The 16,297-nt window shown below is 35.0% G+C and overlaps 1 protein-coding gene and 1 long non-coding RNA gene across 2 annotated transcripts; both read left to right on the top strand.

The window, feature by feature from the left end:
- Nucleotides 1-6,669: 6,669 nt before the first annotated feature.
- Nucleotides 6,670-9,659, top strand: LOC18038440 (probable leucine-rich repeat receptor-like protein kinase At1g35710). The gene is made up of 5 exons (XM_024182540.1): nucleotides 6,670-7,084; nucleotides 7,200-7,271; nucleotides 7,383-7,454; nucleotides 7,566-9,182; nucleotides 9,271-9,659. The coding sequence occupies exons 1-5, from the start codon at nucleotides 6,670-6,672 to the stop codon at nucleotides 9,657-9,659; spliced, it is 2,565 nt and encodes an 854-aa protein (XP_024038308.1).
- A 3,148-nt stretch (nucleotides 9,660-12,807) lies between these two features.
- On the top strand, nucleotides 12,808-13,469 carry LOC112097181. Its single transcript, XR_002904815.1, has 3 exons — nucleotides 12,808-13,013; nucleotides 13,273-13,331; nucleotides 13,406-13,469. It is a non-coding gene; the product is annotated as an uncharacterized LOC112097181 (long non-coding RNA).
- Nucleotides 13,470-16,297: the final 2,828 nt, after the last annotated feature.

Raw genomic sequence — 16,297 nt, 5'->3', positions numbered from 1 at the left:
CCATGAGACACTCCAGCCCACGTCATAAAATGGCGAACCTCTCATCAATATCAAGATTCATTTCCTCTCATTTTCTTCTCAAGCCCTGTGAGAGTGGTGATGATGAAGATTCTTTCTTTTTTTGTTCTCGTACTGTTTATTGAACCCATGAATCTAGTGCACATACAAACAAATAGGTTTTCCATTTAATATATATAACTATCTTCTCATTTAAACTCTCTTGAGTTTTTAAAAATTTTCTACCATGTATCTTTTAGTAGTAATTTACAAATAGATTTAATTTTTTTTATTTTCTTTTAATTTATTAACTATCAATTACTATTTTAAATTTTATTCAGTATAAAATTAGATCATGAGAGAATCAATTCTAATTATTTACACACATACTCATGTTAGCTGGTGTTATCAATCTAAAATTTTACATGGATAAGATCCTCACTTGTCGTTTTAATATCAAATTACGAAAGTTTTCCATAACATGCCATGGTCCCATATTTAACTATGATAAAGATTAAAAGATGCGATGAGATTTTATTTTATAAAAATTAATAATTACCAATTCAATAACATTAAAGTTCATTGGGAATATAGTTTGAGAGATATTATCGAGTTAGTCATATAATAAATAAAAAATATTAAGACATGTGTATATTTATTTTAAAAAATATTATATAGATAGTACTCATATTAAATTCAACTATACTTCATACTTTCAATAGTTGATTGTATTATATCATTCAAATAAGAAATAAACAATCTTTACCGGTTTAAATTAGTGACTAAGACATAAAATTTGTAAGAAAATAAACTAAATTCAAAATTAAAACGAGGTCTGCTTTATTTCGGTAATACGACGTCGTATTCAGTAATTGAATTGCCAATTTTACCCCTATTACCGCTAAACTCTTGAAGCGCGCCATTTTGCTGCCCAAAGACCTGCTCGCATTAAATAGAGCTTATAACAGTAGAGCTTATAGCAGTATAGCTTATACCAATAGAGTTTTTGCATAAAAAGTCATTGGGTGTTTGGTTGTCAATAAAAAAAGTATTTTTGAATCATTAAACTATGTGATATTTTTTATATTATCTATTTTTAGAAAAGCTCTATAACCTCTACTCCCAAAAGCTCAAATTTTGGGCTTTTACTAGTAGAGGTAAATTAGCTTATTTAAGCTAAAAAAACTCTACTAAAAAAATAACCAAACACCATAAAAATTTTAAAAAAGTGCTTATACGATTAAATAAGCACTTATGGCTCTTAAATAAGCCATACCAAACAGGCACTCAGTCTACTTTGTTTTAGCCTTTTATCTGAAAAAAAAAAAATTCCGATTTTAAGAACGAGGTTACTTGAATACATTCACTACAATCCAACAATCTTAAGGTAATTTAATTTAATTATCTGCAGTTTCGATCTCTTGCTATGATGGCTTTACAGTTCATTTCTGCTTCTAATTCCATTTCTAGTTTCGTTGGATCTTCGTTGTCATTGCAAGACGTCGTAGCTTTTGTATCCATTGTTCTATTTTATTATAAGTTTTTAACCATTTCGCAGTCTTCTTATTTGAAGAATTGCCTCTTACAAGCTTTCACATTTTTGTTTCTGTCAAAAATTTTGTGAGGGGCCCATTTTGATTGCTTGAAAAATTCATTTAGCATAAGTTGATTCGATTGGGAAGTTTGCCCCATTTACGTCATCCAACCAATGATATGATGACATATCGATTTGTATACAAAAAGTTTGTATGAGAGTTATTGGATCGAGCTGTTGATTCTGTTTTCTTTATTTGTGAGTATTAGGAAGCATTTGAACTATGTGTATGTTATTGGATCAAGCTGGGGAGGTGGTGGATTCTTTTCCCCAAAGATTCGATGATATTTGGGACTTTGATTTATTCAGGTTCATGGAGTAACATAACAGTTGGATTTTGCCTCTCAGTTCATGCAATTTACCACTTACATTTGTTGCTTCCTACTATTACTTTTAAAATCCATATACAAATAGAATCTCATCATTTCTTATGCTTTAGTTCTAGACTATTTTTCTTTCTGAAATGCTGTGACCATGATTAGAAACTTAAAAACCCAACTGCGGTTCACCTTCTACAACAGTCAGCCTATTGTACAATCAAATACTCAAACTTACTTTACATAAGCTCTCTCTACAAGCAAAACCTGTACAATGAAGCTCTTGTAGCATTTGACTTCTTGCAAAACAATACAAATTTTAGGATAAGACCTAGCACTTATGCTTGTTTAATCTCTACATGCTCTTCTCTGAGATCTCTACAACTTGGAAGAAAAGTCCATGATCATATTTTATCATCCAAGAGTCAGCCAGACGTTGTTCTACAAAACTATATTCTTAATATGTATGGCAAATGTGGTTCATTGGAGGATGCTAGAATGGTTTCTGATGAAATGCCGCAAAGGAATGTGGTCTCTTGGACCGCCATGATTGCTCGATGCTCTCAAAATGGCCCAGAAAATGATGCGATTGAACTGTACGTACAAATGCTACAGTCAGGAGATATGCCAGATCAGTTTACCTTTGGAAGCATAATAAGAGCTTGCTCTGGTCTATGCAGTTTTGGCTTAGGAAGACAGCTTCATGCCCATGTCATAAAATCAGAACATGGTTCTCATCTTATTTCACAGAATGCTCTAATCGCAATGTACACAAAGTTTGATCGAATTTTGATTCATGGAATGTGTTTTCCGGTATCGCTAGAAAGGATATAACTTCATGGGGTTCAATGATTGCTGGGTTTTCCAAATTTGGTTATAAGTTAGAAGCTTTGAACCATTCGGGTTGGGTAGAGATATTTTTGCTGGATGTTCCTTTTGTAACATGTATGCCCGATGTGGTTTGTTAGATTTTGCAAGAACTGTATTTAATGAGATAGAAAGCCCTGATTTAGCATCATGGAATGCAATTATTGCTGGGGTTGCTAGTCCTAGTAATGCCAACGAAGCCATGTCACTCTTTTCAGAAATGAGGGACCGTGAGTTGATACCTGATGGGCTCACTGTTCGTTCCCTACTTTGTGCTTGCACCAACCCTTCAAATGTGCTGTACCTTGACCTGTAAGGCACACCAATAATTTGCAATATCAATAACTTTCCACAACTTGTGACAGTGAATCATATGCCGATAACAAATTCAAGCAGCCCATGGCTTCATGTTTTAAGACATTAACATAGTTACGACTCATTGACATGTGTTACAAAGTTCACGAAGATGCTGGCACAGCATGATAGGCGTCTTCTGGTTATATTATCTTGGGTAAGCGCTCAGCTGTCAAGATGTAGACTGAAGCAGCATTTCATGACAGGCATGCACTCTTGAAGACCACACTTGAGGAAATCTTCCAAGGTCCCATAAACCCAACTATGAATCGTCCATCCCCTTCGTGTAACGGCTTAGATCTTCTGTTCAATTATTGCTGCTGCAGCTTGCTTGTCATAAGTTGCCACTGGCTACAGCTGCTATGGTAAAAGCATCTTCATGTGCTTGTGCATGTTTATTTGACTAGCCGTCTTCTAGTGATCTCTGTAGCCCTCGATCAATGTGCTAAGATACATGTAAATTGCTTCAGGTAATGCACGTTCTTCCTCATCTACAGGATTTTGCAGTTCCAAGAGCATAAATCCAATAGAAACAATAAATAAATAAATCATCCTCATATAAGTAAATGATTCCAGAATTTTTCTGGTCCTATGAGAATACAAGGGATTTATTTGTTCTGTGGTTGTATCACTAGTGTATGTAAAACTGTGGAAATTTCTGCTTCTTTTATGGATGGTGTTAGCCTTGCAGCTGGCTAGATGTCAAAAATATGTTGAGCCAATGAGAACCCAAACAGTGTCTGGAACTGGAATTAAATAAATTATGGCGATTATATTTTTGTTATAAGAAGAGCACAAATGGTAAATACAGCGCTAGTTTCATTAGACTTGACACAAACAAACAAATAAAGCCGCCGACAAAAGACTCTTTAAGAAAAATGATAGTGACTTGCAGCTTTACTCTTCATCATCTTTTGGTTTGGTCGAAATTGATTCTCTTCGTGGCCGATGCTTCTTACCCTTCAGTTTTTCATTAAATTAGCTACGTTACGCAAAAATGGAATATCGTCTTCTGTGTAAAGCGTTATAGCTTCTCCACTCCTAACTGCCCTGCCAGTGCGATCTATATCGACAAAACTTGGCTTCAATTGACCAACAAAAGCGAATTAAAAAAATCTTAAAATAATGGAAATTACCATTTTGCTTTATGTACGTACAGAACAAGCATGATCATATAAACAGCTATGTATAAGGAATTGATACAGAGATGAGAACGTATTTGGCAGAGGCGCAAAACAGATTGTTCAATGTTTAATCTAAAGCATCAAAATACTTAGGAAAAGGAAGCAAAAAAAGTAAGATAATAATTCATATAATGCAACATGTGTATCAAGAATATCTCGCTCACAATATTCCATTAGCAAAACTTGCTTTTTCAAGAAATTTCAATACAAAAACTTTGAAAACAAGGAATGAATTTGGTTGATTGATCGATGTGGTTTGTTAATCCTTGAATGTGTTTCATTAACGGTATTAAAGTACCTTTCATTGAAGCTGTTTTTCAAATGGTCAATGTTTCCGTATCAAAAAACATTGAGTGCTGCTAAATATCAAGAACAACGAGAGAATGACGAGAGAATTGCCTCTTCTCTCTCTCTCCTCCCACCACATGCTTCATTGTCTCATCTTTCTCTCGTTTTTCTTGATACTTACCATTTTCCAAAAATATTTTTAGAAGTTCCTGTAGAACTTTGACTTCATTTTTTACGTGCATGAGTTACAGTTAAAGTTTTAGTCATTGAAAAAGTACTGCACTAAAGTGAAGGTAATTATTCAACGAAATGTAAGTAGTGGAGTAATTTTCAAACTTGAATAGTAAATTAGAAAAACCAAGTGACTTGATCGGTGAAAAAATGTAACCAAACGTGTTTTTGCTCTTTTCATTTTTTTATATAATTTTGATTAAAAAACTAAGACATGCATTTAAATTTTTAAAAATATTACATCACAAACATGATTTTTCTTGTCTAAAATAAGGTCACAAAACATCATTGATAAACAATATCAAAAGCTCCCTAGGTAGCCGAGTGCTATAATTTTAAGTAGATTAATTTGCGTGGCTAAAAGCCAGTGTGTTATTGTCTCAATCCATGATCTACACCTCTAAAATCCTGAAGACCCCGCCCCAAAAAATGAGAAGAAAACTTTGCTTTACGAATGTAAAGAGTCTAAAGGTATGAAGATTGATTTATTCATTTGAAAATCAAAACTAGGTCTGATGCTTTAATTTACTTTCTTCTACAACTTTTTCAAAACCACGTTTCGGAAAGCTAAAAAAAATGGTTGGGTACATGAAGTCACATGAAACACGAGTATCTAGCAAATTTAATTAGATTTTTACTCTCCATCCTCCACTTCCCATCAATGGTGCATTTTCAAAATTAACAACCTACTGCTTTGATTTTTTTTTGGCAAAATTTGTCGTATCAGGGGAGGGAGAAAAGCCGGAGCGTCAAACGGTCAAAAATTGCACAACCCGAATAATTTCTAAAACGAGTCTAATTCGCCAATCTAGTCAAGCCATAACTCCTTCTGCTGATTAGATCTCCAGAAACAAATTCCTTTTCTTCATCGCCGTCCATGCCCGGTCGGTACAATTTATTTACTCTGCAGTCTGTACGATAATTAGTTTAATTCATACATTAACATTTAAATTGTAAAGAGGGCTTCCTAGCTTTTATTACCAATCTGTATATTAACAAATAGCAGAGATGAGTACATCCAATTAACTGCAGTGAGCTGGATTTAAAAAAAAAATTAAACAAATAAAAATTACACACATGAAATTATGAACATGATAAGACGTGCGGCAAAAGTGCGTTAAAAAGCTTCTTAAATTCAATTATTCTTATTGTATGATCATCAATTGAACGTTGGCCACCGAAATTCGAATCCTCAAAAAAAAAAAAAATAAAGGCTAAAAAATCGATTTTGGTTACCTAGTACCCATACCTTTTACAAAAAACAAAAAATTAAAAATAAAAATAAAATAAAATAAAAATAAAATAAAATAAAAAATTATTGGCCAGAGCAGAGTCATTTGCCTTCAACCTTGACTGAAATAATCTTAAAGATGGTGCCTGCCTTCTCAAAAAGTCGAACCACTTTCTGCATAATAGGAAAAGTGATTCACTATTCAATTTGCAAGCGGTTTAAATAAAAAGACAATTGTTTTATAGAAGTCTCCACACTTGTCAAATGAAGGAAAAACGTGCATGTGACCAAAAAACAAAAAACAAAAATGTAATGATATCATTTGGACTCGGTCTAAAGATACGTGACGATTGATTTATTCATTTCAAACTTAAAACGTTGTCGCATGTTTTACTTTCTTCTCTTCTTTTACTGTAATGTTATTGAAACCACGTTTATGAAACATGAATTATGTATGTAAGTGATAAAAATACTTGTTGACTATATGCAGTCCATCATCTCAAAATTATTTAAGTGGGTAGAGTTTAGTCACCCGCAGGTTTGTTCATGAACAAATTGCAAAAGTCATTTTAGCTTGGACCTAGCTTTTTTGAAACTATCCTAAACATGGCGTGTGGTTTCTCCAATACTTGCAGAGCAGTCATCGTATTCATATGGGCTGCCCTTACTCTTTTGAGAGTCCATGTTGCATCTGCTACCAATATTAGTATTCATGTTGCAGCATCTGAAATAGAAAGACAAGCTTTACTCAACAGCGGCTGGTGGAAGGACAGGATTCCTCACAATACTTCAGATCATTGCAATTGGGTTGGTATCACTTGCAATTACGAAGGAAGTATCACCCACATAGACTTAGAAGATAGCAAGATCAAAGGGGAACTTGGCCGTCTCAACTTTTCTTGCTTTCCAAACCTGCAATATCTCAATCTTGGAAACAATAATCTATCGGGAAGCATTCCACCCCAAATTGGTTCTCTTTCAAATCTCAAGTACCTTAATCTGCGTTGGAATAATCTTACAGGCGAGTGAGTTACCAAATAATTATGGTAGCTAGCTAGCCTAGCTGTATATTTAATTTATATTCGTTGAAAAATAATCATTGACATTCATTCATCCTTTAATCAATCACATTGCAGGTACTATCCCAAAAGAAATTGGGAGCTTAAGAAATCTGGAGGTGTTTTATTTGAGTAATAACAACCTCAATGGTGAGTTACCAATTAATTTTGGTAGCTAGCTACCCTAGCTATGTATTTAATTTATATTCATTAAAAAACAATCGATGACGTTCATTCTTCCTTTAATCAATATCACTGCAGGCACTATACCAAAAGAAATTGGGAGTCTAAGAAATCTGGAGGTGCTTTATTTGAGTAGTAACAACCTCAATGGTGAGTTGCCAATTAATTTTGGTAGCTACCTACCCTAGATATGTATTTAATTTATATTAATTAAAAAACAATCACTGACATTCATTTTTCCTTTAATCAATGTCACTGCAGGTACTATCCCTACAGAAATTTGGAGCTTAAGAAATCTAGAGGTCCTTTATTTGAGAAATAACAAACTCAGTGGTGCATTACCCCAAGAAATCGGGAACCTAAAAAGTCTAATCTGGTTGTCTGTAACGAGTAACACATTAGGTGGACCTATTCCTTCAACCCTGTTTCGTTTAACAAACATTAAGTATTTAGGTCTTGGTTTCAACCGGTTCAATGGATCAATTCCACGAGAAATAGGAAATCTAAAGAATTTGACTAATTTGGCTATCATGGCTAACAAGCTAACTGGAGCTATTCCTTCAACTCTCGGTCGTTTAACCAGCTTGCTGTATTTGAATCTCAGTTCTAACCTACTCCACAACTCCCTTCCACTAGAAATAGGGAATTTTGGTACTCTAGAGGAATTAGACTTATCTGATAACAAAATACGTGGTATCATTCCAGACGAGCTCACCAAGTTATCCAACCTTCAATATCTCAATCTTTCCTCAAACCTACTTTCAGGCCAAATACCTTTTGCAATTGGAAAACTCTTTAACCTCGTGTCTCTAGACCTCTCTAAAAATAAACTTAGTGGTTCGATTCCGACTGGGATTGACAACTGCTCAAAGTTAAAGAACTTAACATTGAACCAAAACAGTTTGGATGGAACTATTCCACTAGAGATGGGAAAAATTTTATTCCTAGAAAAGTTTGACCTTTCTCACAATAACCTTTCAGGCACCATACCTAAGACTCTCCGTCCAATGTATTTAGACCTGTCTTTCAACAATTTGGAAGGTGAAATTCCCACTTATTTGCAGGATAATCCACTAAAGAGTTTTGTAGGCAACAAGGGTTTATGCGGCCAGGTTGAAGGTTTTCCTTCTTGCTCTCAACGACATAGACTTGCACCTTCATTCATTCTGTCTGTTAAAATTTTTCTTCCCTTCACTCTAGTTCTCGCCTTCACAATATTTGGATTCATTTTACTCCTTAAGGGTAAGAGTGAAAATCCGAAACTTGTGACAAGAGCTGCAAAGAAGGGAGATGTGTTTTCAGTGTGGAATTATGATGGTAAAATTTTATATGAAGATTTGATTGATGCAACAGAAGATTTTCATATCAGATATTGCATCGGAACTGGAGGTTACGGCAGTGTTTACAAGGCAGAGCTACCAGACGGAAAAGTTGTTGCTTTGAAGAAGCTTCACCATTCTGAAATAGAGGATTTAGCTTTTGTCGAGAGTTTCCAAAACGAGGCTCGTGTACTCTCCACAGTACGACATCGGAACATTGTGAAACTTTATGGTTTTTGTTTGCACAAAAAATGCACGTTTTTGATTTATGAGTACATGGAAAGAGGAAGCTTGTTCTGTGTTTTACGCGATGATGACGAAGCCATTGAGTTGAATTGGAATAAAAGATTGAACATCGTGAAGAGTGTGGCTCACGCTTTGTCGTACCTGCATCACAACTGCACTCCGTCAATTGTTCACCGCGACATATCAAGCAACAACATTCTACTTGACTCAAATTTAGAGGCATTTGTTGCTGATTTTGGCACTGCTAGACTTCTACATGTTGATTCATCCAATAGAACCCTACGAGCGGGCACTTACGGATATATTGCCCCAGGTGAATTAAATAATTGGTTGTATTTCTTATTACGCTCTATGGTTTTCTTTTTAAAGACATAATCTTACACCCTTTTCTTTTCATGTAGAACTTGCCTACACTATGGTTGTGACAGAGAAATGTGATGTTTATGGCTTTGGGGTAGTGGCACTCGAAATATTGATGGGAACACATCCAGGAGAACTCCTCTCGTCGTTATCATCATCATCGGGTCCAAAAATCATGTTGATCGATATTTTAGACCAACGTCTCTTGCCTCCAATGAATCAAAAGATTGTTCAAGATATTATTCTTGTTTCAACAATAGCATTTTCTTGCTTGCGTTCTCAACCGAAATCTCGACCCACAATGCAACGCATTTCTCTGGAACTTCTTGCGGGAAAGACACCAATGCAAAAAGTTCTCAAAGAAATTTCCATTTCAGAGCTCAGAAACCAAGAAATGTTTTCGCTTCATGAATATGACAATACCCCATGAAAGGATTTCAAAATTTGAAGGTAAGTAATGTTCTGCTGGTCTCTTTAGACCTAAATAATCACTATTTTAGATTTTACTTAATATAATATTAGATCGTGAGAGAATTAATTTTAATCAATTACACACATACTCATGCTAGCAAGTGTTTCAATATAGAATTTTACGTGGATAAGGTCCTCACTGTTTTAATATCTATGGAATGAAAGTTCACGTAACATGCCATGTTCTCATATTTAATTATGATAAAAATGTGGTTAGATTTTTATTTTATAAAATTAATAATTACTAATTACATAACATCAAAATTCATTGGGAATATAGTTTGAGAGATATTATTGAATTAGTTATACATTAAATAAATAATATTATGACATATATATATTTATTTTCAAAATTCTCTTTATAAATATTAGTTATATCAAATTTAACTACACATTATATATTCAATGGATGGTTGTATAACCTCATTAAAAAAGAAAATAAACAATCTTTAAAGTTTAAACTAGGGGACAGAACGTAAGATACTTAAGAAAATGAACTAAATTCGAAATTAAAACAAAATAGGTCTGCTTAATGTCGAAAGCACGACGTACTACCGCGTAACTCTTGAAGCGCGCCATTTTGCTGCTCAAAGACCTGCGTGCATTACGTTGCTTAAATACATTTACTAGAATCCAACAATCTTAAGGTAATTTAATTTATTTGTCTGCAGTTTCAATTTTTCGCTATGATGGCTTTACAGTTCAGTTCTGCTTCCCTATTCCATGTCTAGTTTCATTGCTTCCATGCTTTTATGGCAAACGTTTGTGTTTAATTGGTACTTCGTTGTCGTTGCAAAACATTTGTATTCGTTGTTCTAATGTATTATAAATTTTAAATCATTCTGCAGTCTTCTTGTTTGAAGAATTGCCTCTTACAAGCTTTCAAATTTTGTTCCTGTCAAAATTTTTGTGAGGGGCCCATTTTGATTGCTTGAAAAACCCATTTTCCACAAGCTTGTTTCCATTTGGAAGTACGCCCATGTACATCATCCAAGCAATGATTTGACGACACATCAGTTTGTATATAAAAAAATTTGTACGAGAGTTCTTATCTCTATTATTGTTGTTTGATTTGAACTTATTGTATCATAATTCATAAATTGTCTATTGTCTTTCGGAAGTATTTAACTGTAAAGGAAGTTGTTTTAGCATGCTGGGGTCCAATAATCTTTAAGAGGTTTTCATTTTATTTTCCTAATGGAAATGAGTTTGTATAGTTACTATTGGGCACTTATTTATGTTTTCAATCTTGGTGTTCTCTCTTCACTTCATCTGCTGGTCACTGCCATATTTTGATTATGTTTTTCACCTTTTGGCCTCTGTCATTTGCATTGGTGGTGTTGTGGTTATTGGAATGTATTCGAACTATGTATATGTTGGTGGATCAAGCAGGGGAGGTGGTGGATTCTTTTTTGAGAAGCTTCGATGATATTTGGGAACTTTGATTTATTCAGGTTCATGGAGTAACATAGGAGTCAGATTTTTCCTCTGTTCATGCAATTTACCACTTACATTTGTTGCTTCCTACTAGTACTTTTAAAATGCAGATACAAATAGAATCTCAACATTTTTTATCCTTTAGTTCTAGACTATTTTCTTTCTGAAATGCTGTGACCACTTACATTTGTTGCTTTACTATTACTTTTAAATCCATATACAAATAGAATCTCAACATTTCTTATCCTTTAGTTCTAGACTATTTTCTTTCTGAAATGCCATGACCATGATTAGAAACTTAAAAACCCAACTGCAGTTCGCCTTCTACCACAGTCAGCTTATTGTCCAATGAAATGCTCAAACTTACTGTAGGACTGAATAGTTCAGCTATGATTACATTAGCTCGCTCTGCAAGCAAAACCTTTACAATGAAGTTCTTGTAGCATTTGACTTCTTGCAAAACAATGCAAACTTCAGGACACGACCTAACACTTATGCTGATTTAATCTCTGCATGCTCTTCTCTGAGATCTCTACAACTTGGAAGAAAGGTCCATGATCATATTTTATCGTCCAAGTGTCAGCCAGATGTTGTTCTACATAACCATATTCTTAATATGTACGGCAAATGTGGCTCATTGGAGGATGCTAGAATGGTTTTTGATGAAATGCCGCTAAGGAATGTGGTCTCTTGGACTGCTATGATTGCTGGACACTCTCAGAATGGCCAAGAAAATGATGCGATTGAACTGTACATACACATGCTACAGTCAGGGAGCTATGCCAGATCAGTTTACCTTTGGAAGCATAATAAGATCTATCTCTGGTCTATGCTGTGTTGGCTTAGGAAGACAACTTTATGCCCATGTCATAAAATCAGAACATCGTTCTCATCTTATTTCACAGAATGCTCTAATTGCAATGTACACAAAATTTGATCGAATTTTGGATGCATGGAATGTGTTTTCTGGTATCGCTAGAAAGGATATAACTTCATGGGGTTCAATGATTGCTGCATTTTCCAAACTTGGTATGAGTTAGATGCTTTGAGCCGTTTTAATGAAATGCTCCATCATTGGGCTTACCAGCCAAATGAATTTATATTTGGCAGTGTTTTTAGTGCTTGTAGCAGTCTCCTACATCATGAATGTGGGAGGCAGATACATGGCATATGCATAAAATTTGGTTTGGGTAGAGATATTTTTGCCGGATGTTCCCTTTGTGACATGTATGCCCAATGTGGTTTGTTAGATTCTGCAAGAATCGTATTTAATGAGATAGAAAGCCCTGATTTAGCATCATGGAATGCAATTATCGCTAGGGTTGCTCGTGCTGGATGCATGCACGAAGCTGATGATTTTATCAACCAAATGGCTTTTGACGCTGATATCGTGGTATGGAAGTCTCTGTTAGCTTACTGTAAAACCCATGGGAATGTTGATGTTGGAAAATGAGCTGCGGAGAATATTTTGAAAATCGATCCTACAAATTCTGCCGCTCTTGTATTGCTTTGCAACATATATGCTTCTTCCGGAAAGTGGGAGGAAGTCGCTAGATTAAGGGGCTCAATGAAAGAAAGGGGTGTGAGGAAAGTTCCTGGTCAGAGCTGGATTGAAATTCAGAGTAAGATCAATGTGTTCTTCGCAGAAGATGTTATGCATCCAGAAAGGGACAAAATATATACAATCCTGGAAGAGCTCTGGTTGCAGATGCTGGATGAGGGTTATGTTTCAATCCACATGTTGGCTTCAACTGAACAATTACAGTGGTCGAACAAGCTTCCTCCTCACTATTCAACAAAATAGAATGTGGCTGGCCAACCACGAGGTTCCATATTAAACTAGTGTCTCTGGATTCTCATTCAGAAGAACTTAAGGGTATGCTTTGGTGCTTCATCATGCCTTTAAACTTTTTTAAAATCTTTTTTATTGCATTTAAACTAAAGATTTGTTAGTGACATAATTATTGAAAAGTGACTACAATGAAGGATTTTCCAATACTAATGGGCATGTTCTCTCATGATAGTTTGAATAACAATTTCCTGAGCTCTAGCAATTTGCTATTTTATTTTAGTAATCAATTTGTGGTCTGAAATATTAATTGCTGATTGATTGTTTTTTTTCCCCTTTTGTTTAGCTTTTTTGGCAGGGGAATATTCTTGTGTGATTGACAAGATTACTAGCCCGCTCTTCCTGGTACTTTATCAAAGCCTCGTGGCTTAAGTTTCTTATTGTCTTGACGAGTTTAAGAATCATTTTATTCATTGCAGGGGATTTTGTGCTTTCTCTAAGACTCGAACATGGAATTTGGATTAGGGAGATAGAGCTCTAAACATGACAGGTTTATAGATGATTCTCAATTGCAATTGGTATTTGTGTTCGACTACAATGCCGTGCTGGCAGCAGTTGACCTTGACCCGTAAGGCACAACAGTAATTTGCAATAACTTTCCACAACTAGGGACAGTGAAACATATGCTGATAACAAATTCGTAGCAGCCCATGGCTTCATGTTTTAAGACATTAACTTAGTTACGACTCATTGACCTGTGTTACAAAGTTCATGAGGATGTTGGCACAGCATGATAGCCGTTTTCTGGTTATATTATCAGGCAAGCGCTCAGCAGTCAAGAATGTAGACTGAGAGGCAGCATCTCATTACAGGCATGCACTCTTGAAGACCACACTTGAGGAAATCTTCCAAGGTCCCATAAACCCAACTATGAATCATCCATCCTCTTCGTGTAATGGCTTAGATCTTCTGTTCAATTATTGCTGCTGCACCTTGCTTGTCACAAGTTTGCCACGGCCTACAGCTACTAAGGTAAAAGCATCTTCATGTGTTTATGCATGTTTATTTGACTAGCTGTCTTCTAGTGATCTTTGTTGCCCTCGATCAATGTGCTAAGATTTATTTATCACTGTATTTATCAGCAATAAATCAGCATAAGTAACAGGAAAGTCATATGATATGCAAGTGATGTGGGATATGAAAATATCACGTTAATAGCGTATATGGAATTACAATATCACCATTCAGAAGTTTGTCCATATTAGTCAGTGCGAACCATCTAAACTTGGGCATTTCTATTACTGACAATGATATTGTTAAACCAATAAGGTTTAGGCAAAAATGAGAAAACATAAAAAAAAAAAAAAAAAAAAAATTCCAGGTGCTGCAGTTTTTCAATGTAATTTTTACAGGCTCAGATCTCATGTCCAGATTTTTTCTCATAGGTCATACAATCAAGTAAACACATTCTAATATGACCACCATCATTTCCTTGATTTACATAAGATTTTCTCAACTAGAAAATTCATGCAAAAGATAATGTGATTTAGTTCTTTTGACAACCAAAATAAAAATACCTGAGTTTGGGAGAGATCAGAGTGAATAACACCAGCCCTATTGTCGTCAAATGCTAGCTCCCCATAAAGCTCCTTTGCTCGCTCTTTGCTTTGCACAAAAATGAGTACTGGTGGATTTAAGCTCTACTGCCGAGTACGGTATTAGAGCAGGAACAATTTTACAGCAGTTGAAGATACTGAGACAATGAAGCTAGAGAGATGGGTTGAAATTTTACTCAACAAATTTGCAGCGAAAATTTTCTAAAAATATGGAAAAAAGTACTGCAGTTAAAAACTGTGAGACAACCAAACCAGAGAGATAGGTTGCAATATCACTCAACAACTTTCCAACAAAAAATTGCTAAAAAGAGTAAGCATGTTGAATTATATTTGGAACATTTCTGTAGGAGTTTTATTCCATGCAACAAATAACCAGACATAATCGTAGCCATCTGACATGTAGTGACTCATAATTAGCGCACACAGAGAGTTATGAAATAGATAACCCTATCAAAGCAGTTAGAATCATGCGAGACAAACGATTTAAATCTGTTGTTATGTCATTTAACTTGAAAGAGCGCCAATGCCAGTATGGTGTAAGATTTTATAAATGAAATCTTACAAATTGGAAGTTCCTTAGACCAATATTAGAAGTAAAGGAAACCCATAGTTAGCACACACCGATGCAAACAAATTCAGTCATGAAAAATCCTAAACAAGAATAACAAATCTAATCCTCCTAATTCCAGATGAAATAGGGTCACCACGTTAGCTAAAAGCTAATTCTAGAAACACAACAAATATGCTTTCTGTCACATGCTTAATTGTATCATACCTCTGCGAAGCTTTGACGTAGTGCAAGAAGTTTCCCTTCTTCACTTCCAGCAAAAACCAATTTCTGCTTGATTGATTCAGAAGCTGTATTCCTGTTCAAAATTGCAGAAATGTAATGGACACCATGTGCACACCCTGCTATTTTAATAAAGTAAATCCTCATACTTATTTCCTGCCAACTCTAACTCTAACAGCACCATGCATTATTGATCTTGCAAGCTCCTCAACAAAATCAGGTAAAGTAGCACTGAACAATGAGCGTACTCTCGAAGGATTAAAGCATGCTTTCACCACAGGATCGATAATGCTTTAACAAGTTGCCCACCTCGAATAGTTTATCAGCTTCATCAAGGACAAGATATTCAACCCTACACAGAAAACACATGTGAGAAGCATTTCAACTTCAATAATGGGAAGTATCGAACAAATAAAACTTGACAACATAACTCTGAGATGTTCAGCTGATACAAATATTCAGCTGCTCGTTATAGTAATAATCTTAGTAATCATTATTCATCTTATAACCAACCAAGTTTGACTTACTCCCATCTGAGTTTCAATTTCACAGGAATATTTAACACCATCTGAAGTAAATCATTAAGCTACCAAGACTAGGATTAAAACAATAGTTTGTATCCGTATTCGAATCCAACCCTTTGATGCATGCAGCATGCCAAAGGGGGAAAAAATGCAAGTAACAAACACTCATTATTTTGATAGATATATGCACACATGCACTTACAGTGGCATTCAACTGATTGGTGATAAATACTGTTCGATAAAACTTTATTATCAATTACTGAAAATAATTTTTCAAAGTAGGTTGGAAAATAATGAACGCATGCTCTAGATTCAAGACCAAAAATCTATTATCAAGGAGCAGGGGCAAATCAATCGTAAATAATTTGTTAGACAAGTGCCGACGATAGTCTCGTACTATAATATTTCTCAAAAGCATTTTAATAGTACTGTAATATCTGA

The sequence above is a fragment of the Citrus clementina genome, unplaced genomic scaffold, assembly GCF_000493195.1.
Source record: "Citrus clementina cultivar Clemenules unplaced genomic scaffold, Citrus_clementina_v1.0 scaffold_6, whole genome shotgun sequence".
Taxonomy (NCBI): domain Eukaryota; kingdom Viridiplantae; phylum Streptophyta; class Magnoliopsida; order Sapindales; family Rutaceae; genus Citrus; species Citrus x clementina.
Note: the sequence above shows the minus strand (reverse complement) of the source record. Positions and strands in the feature narration are given on the sequence as shown.

Bases quoted from the DNA above. Each gene is read 5' to 3' on its own strand.
- LOC18038440 (XM_024182540.1), top strand. From the start codon at position 6,670: ATGGCGTGTGGTTTCTCCAATACTTGCAGAGCAGTCATCGTATTCATA. The intron at 7,272-7,382 runs GTGAGTTACCAA...ATATCACTGCAG, and splicing joins GAGTAATAACAACCTCAATG to GCACTATACCAAAAGAAATT. The intron at 7,455-7,565 runs GTGAGTTGCCAA...ATGTCACTGCAG, and splicing joins GAGTAGTAACAACCTCAATG to GTACTATCCCTACAGAAATT.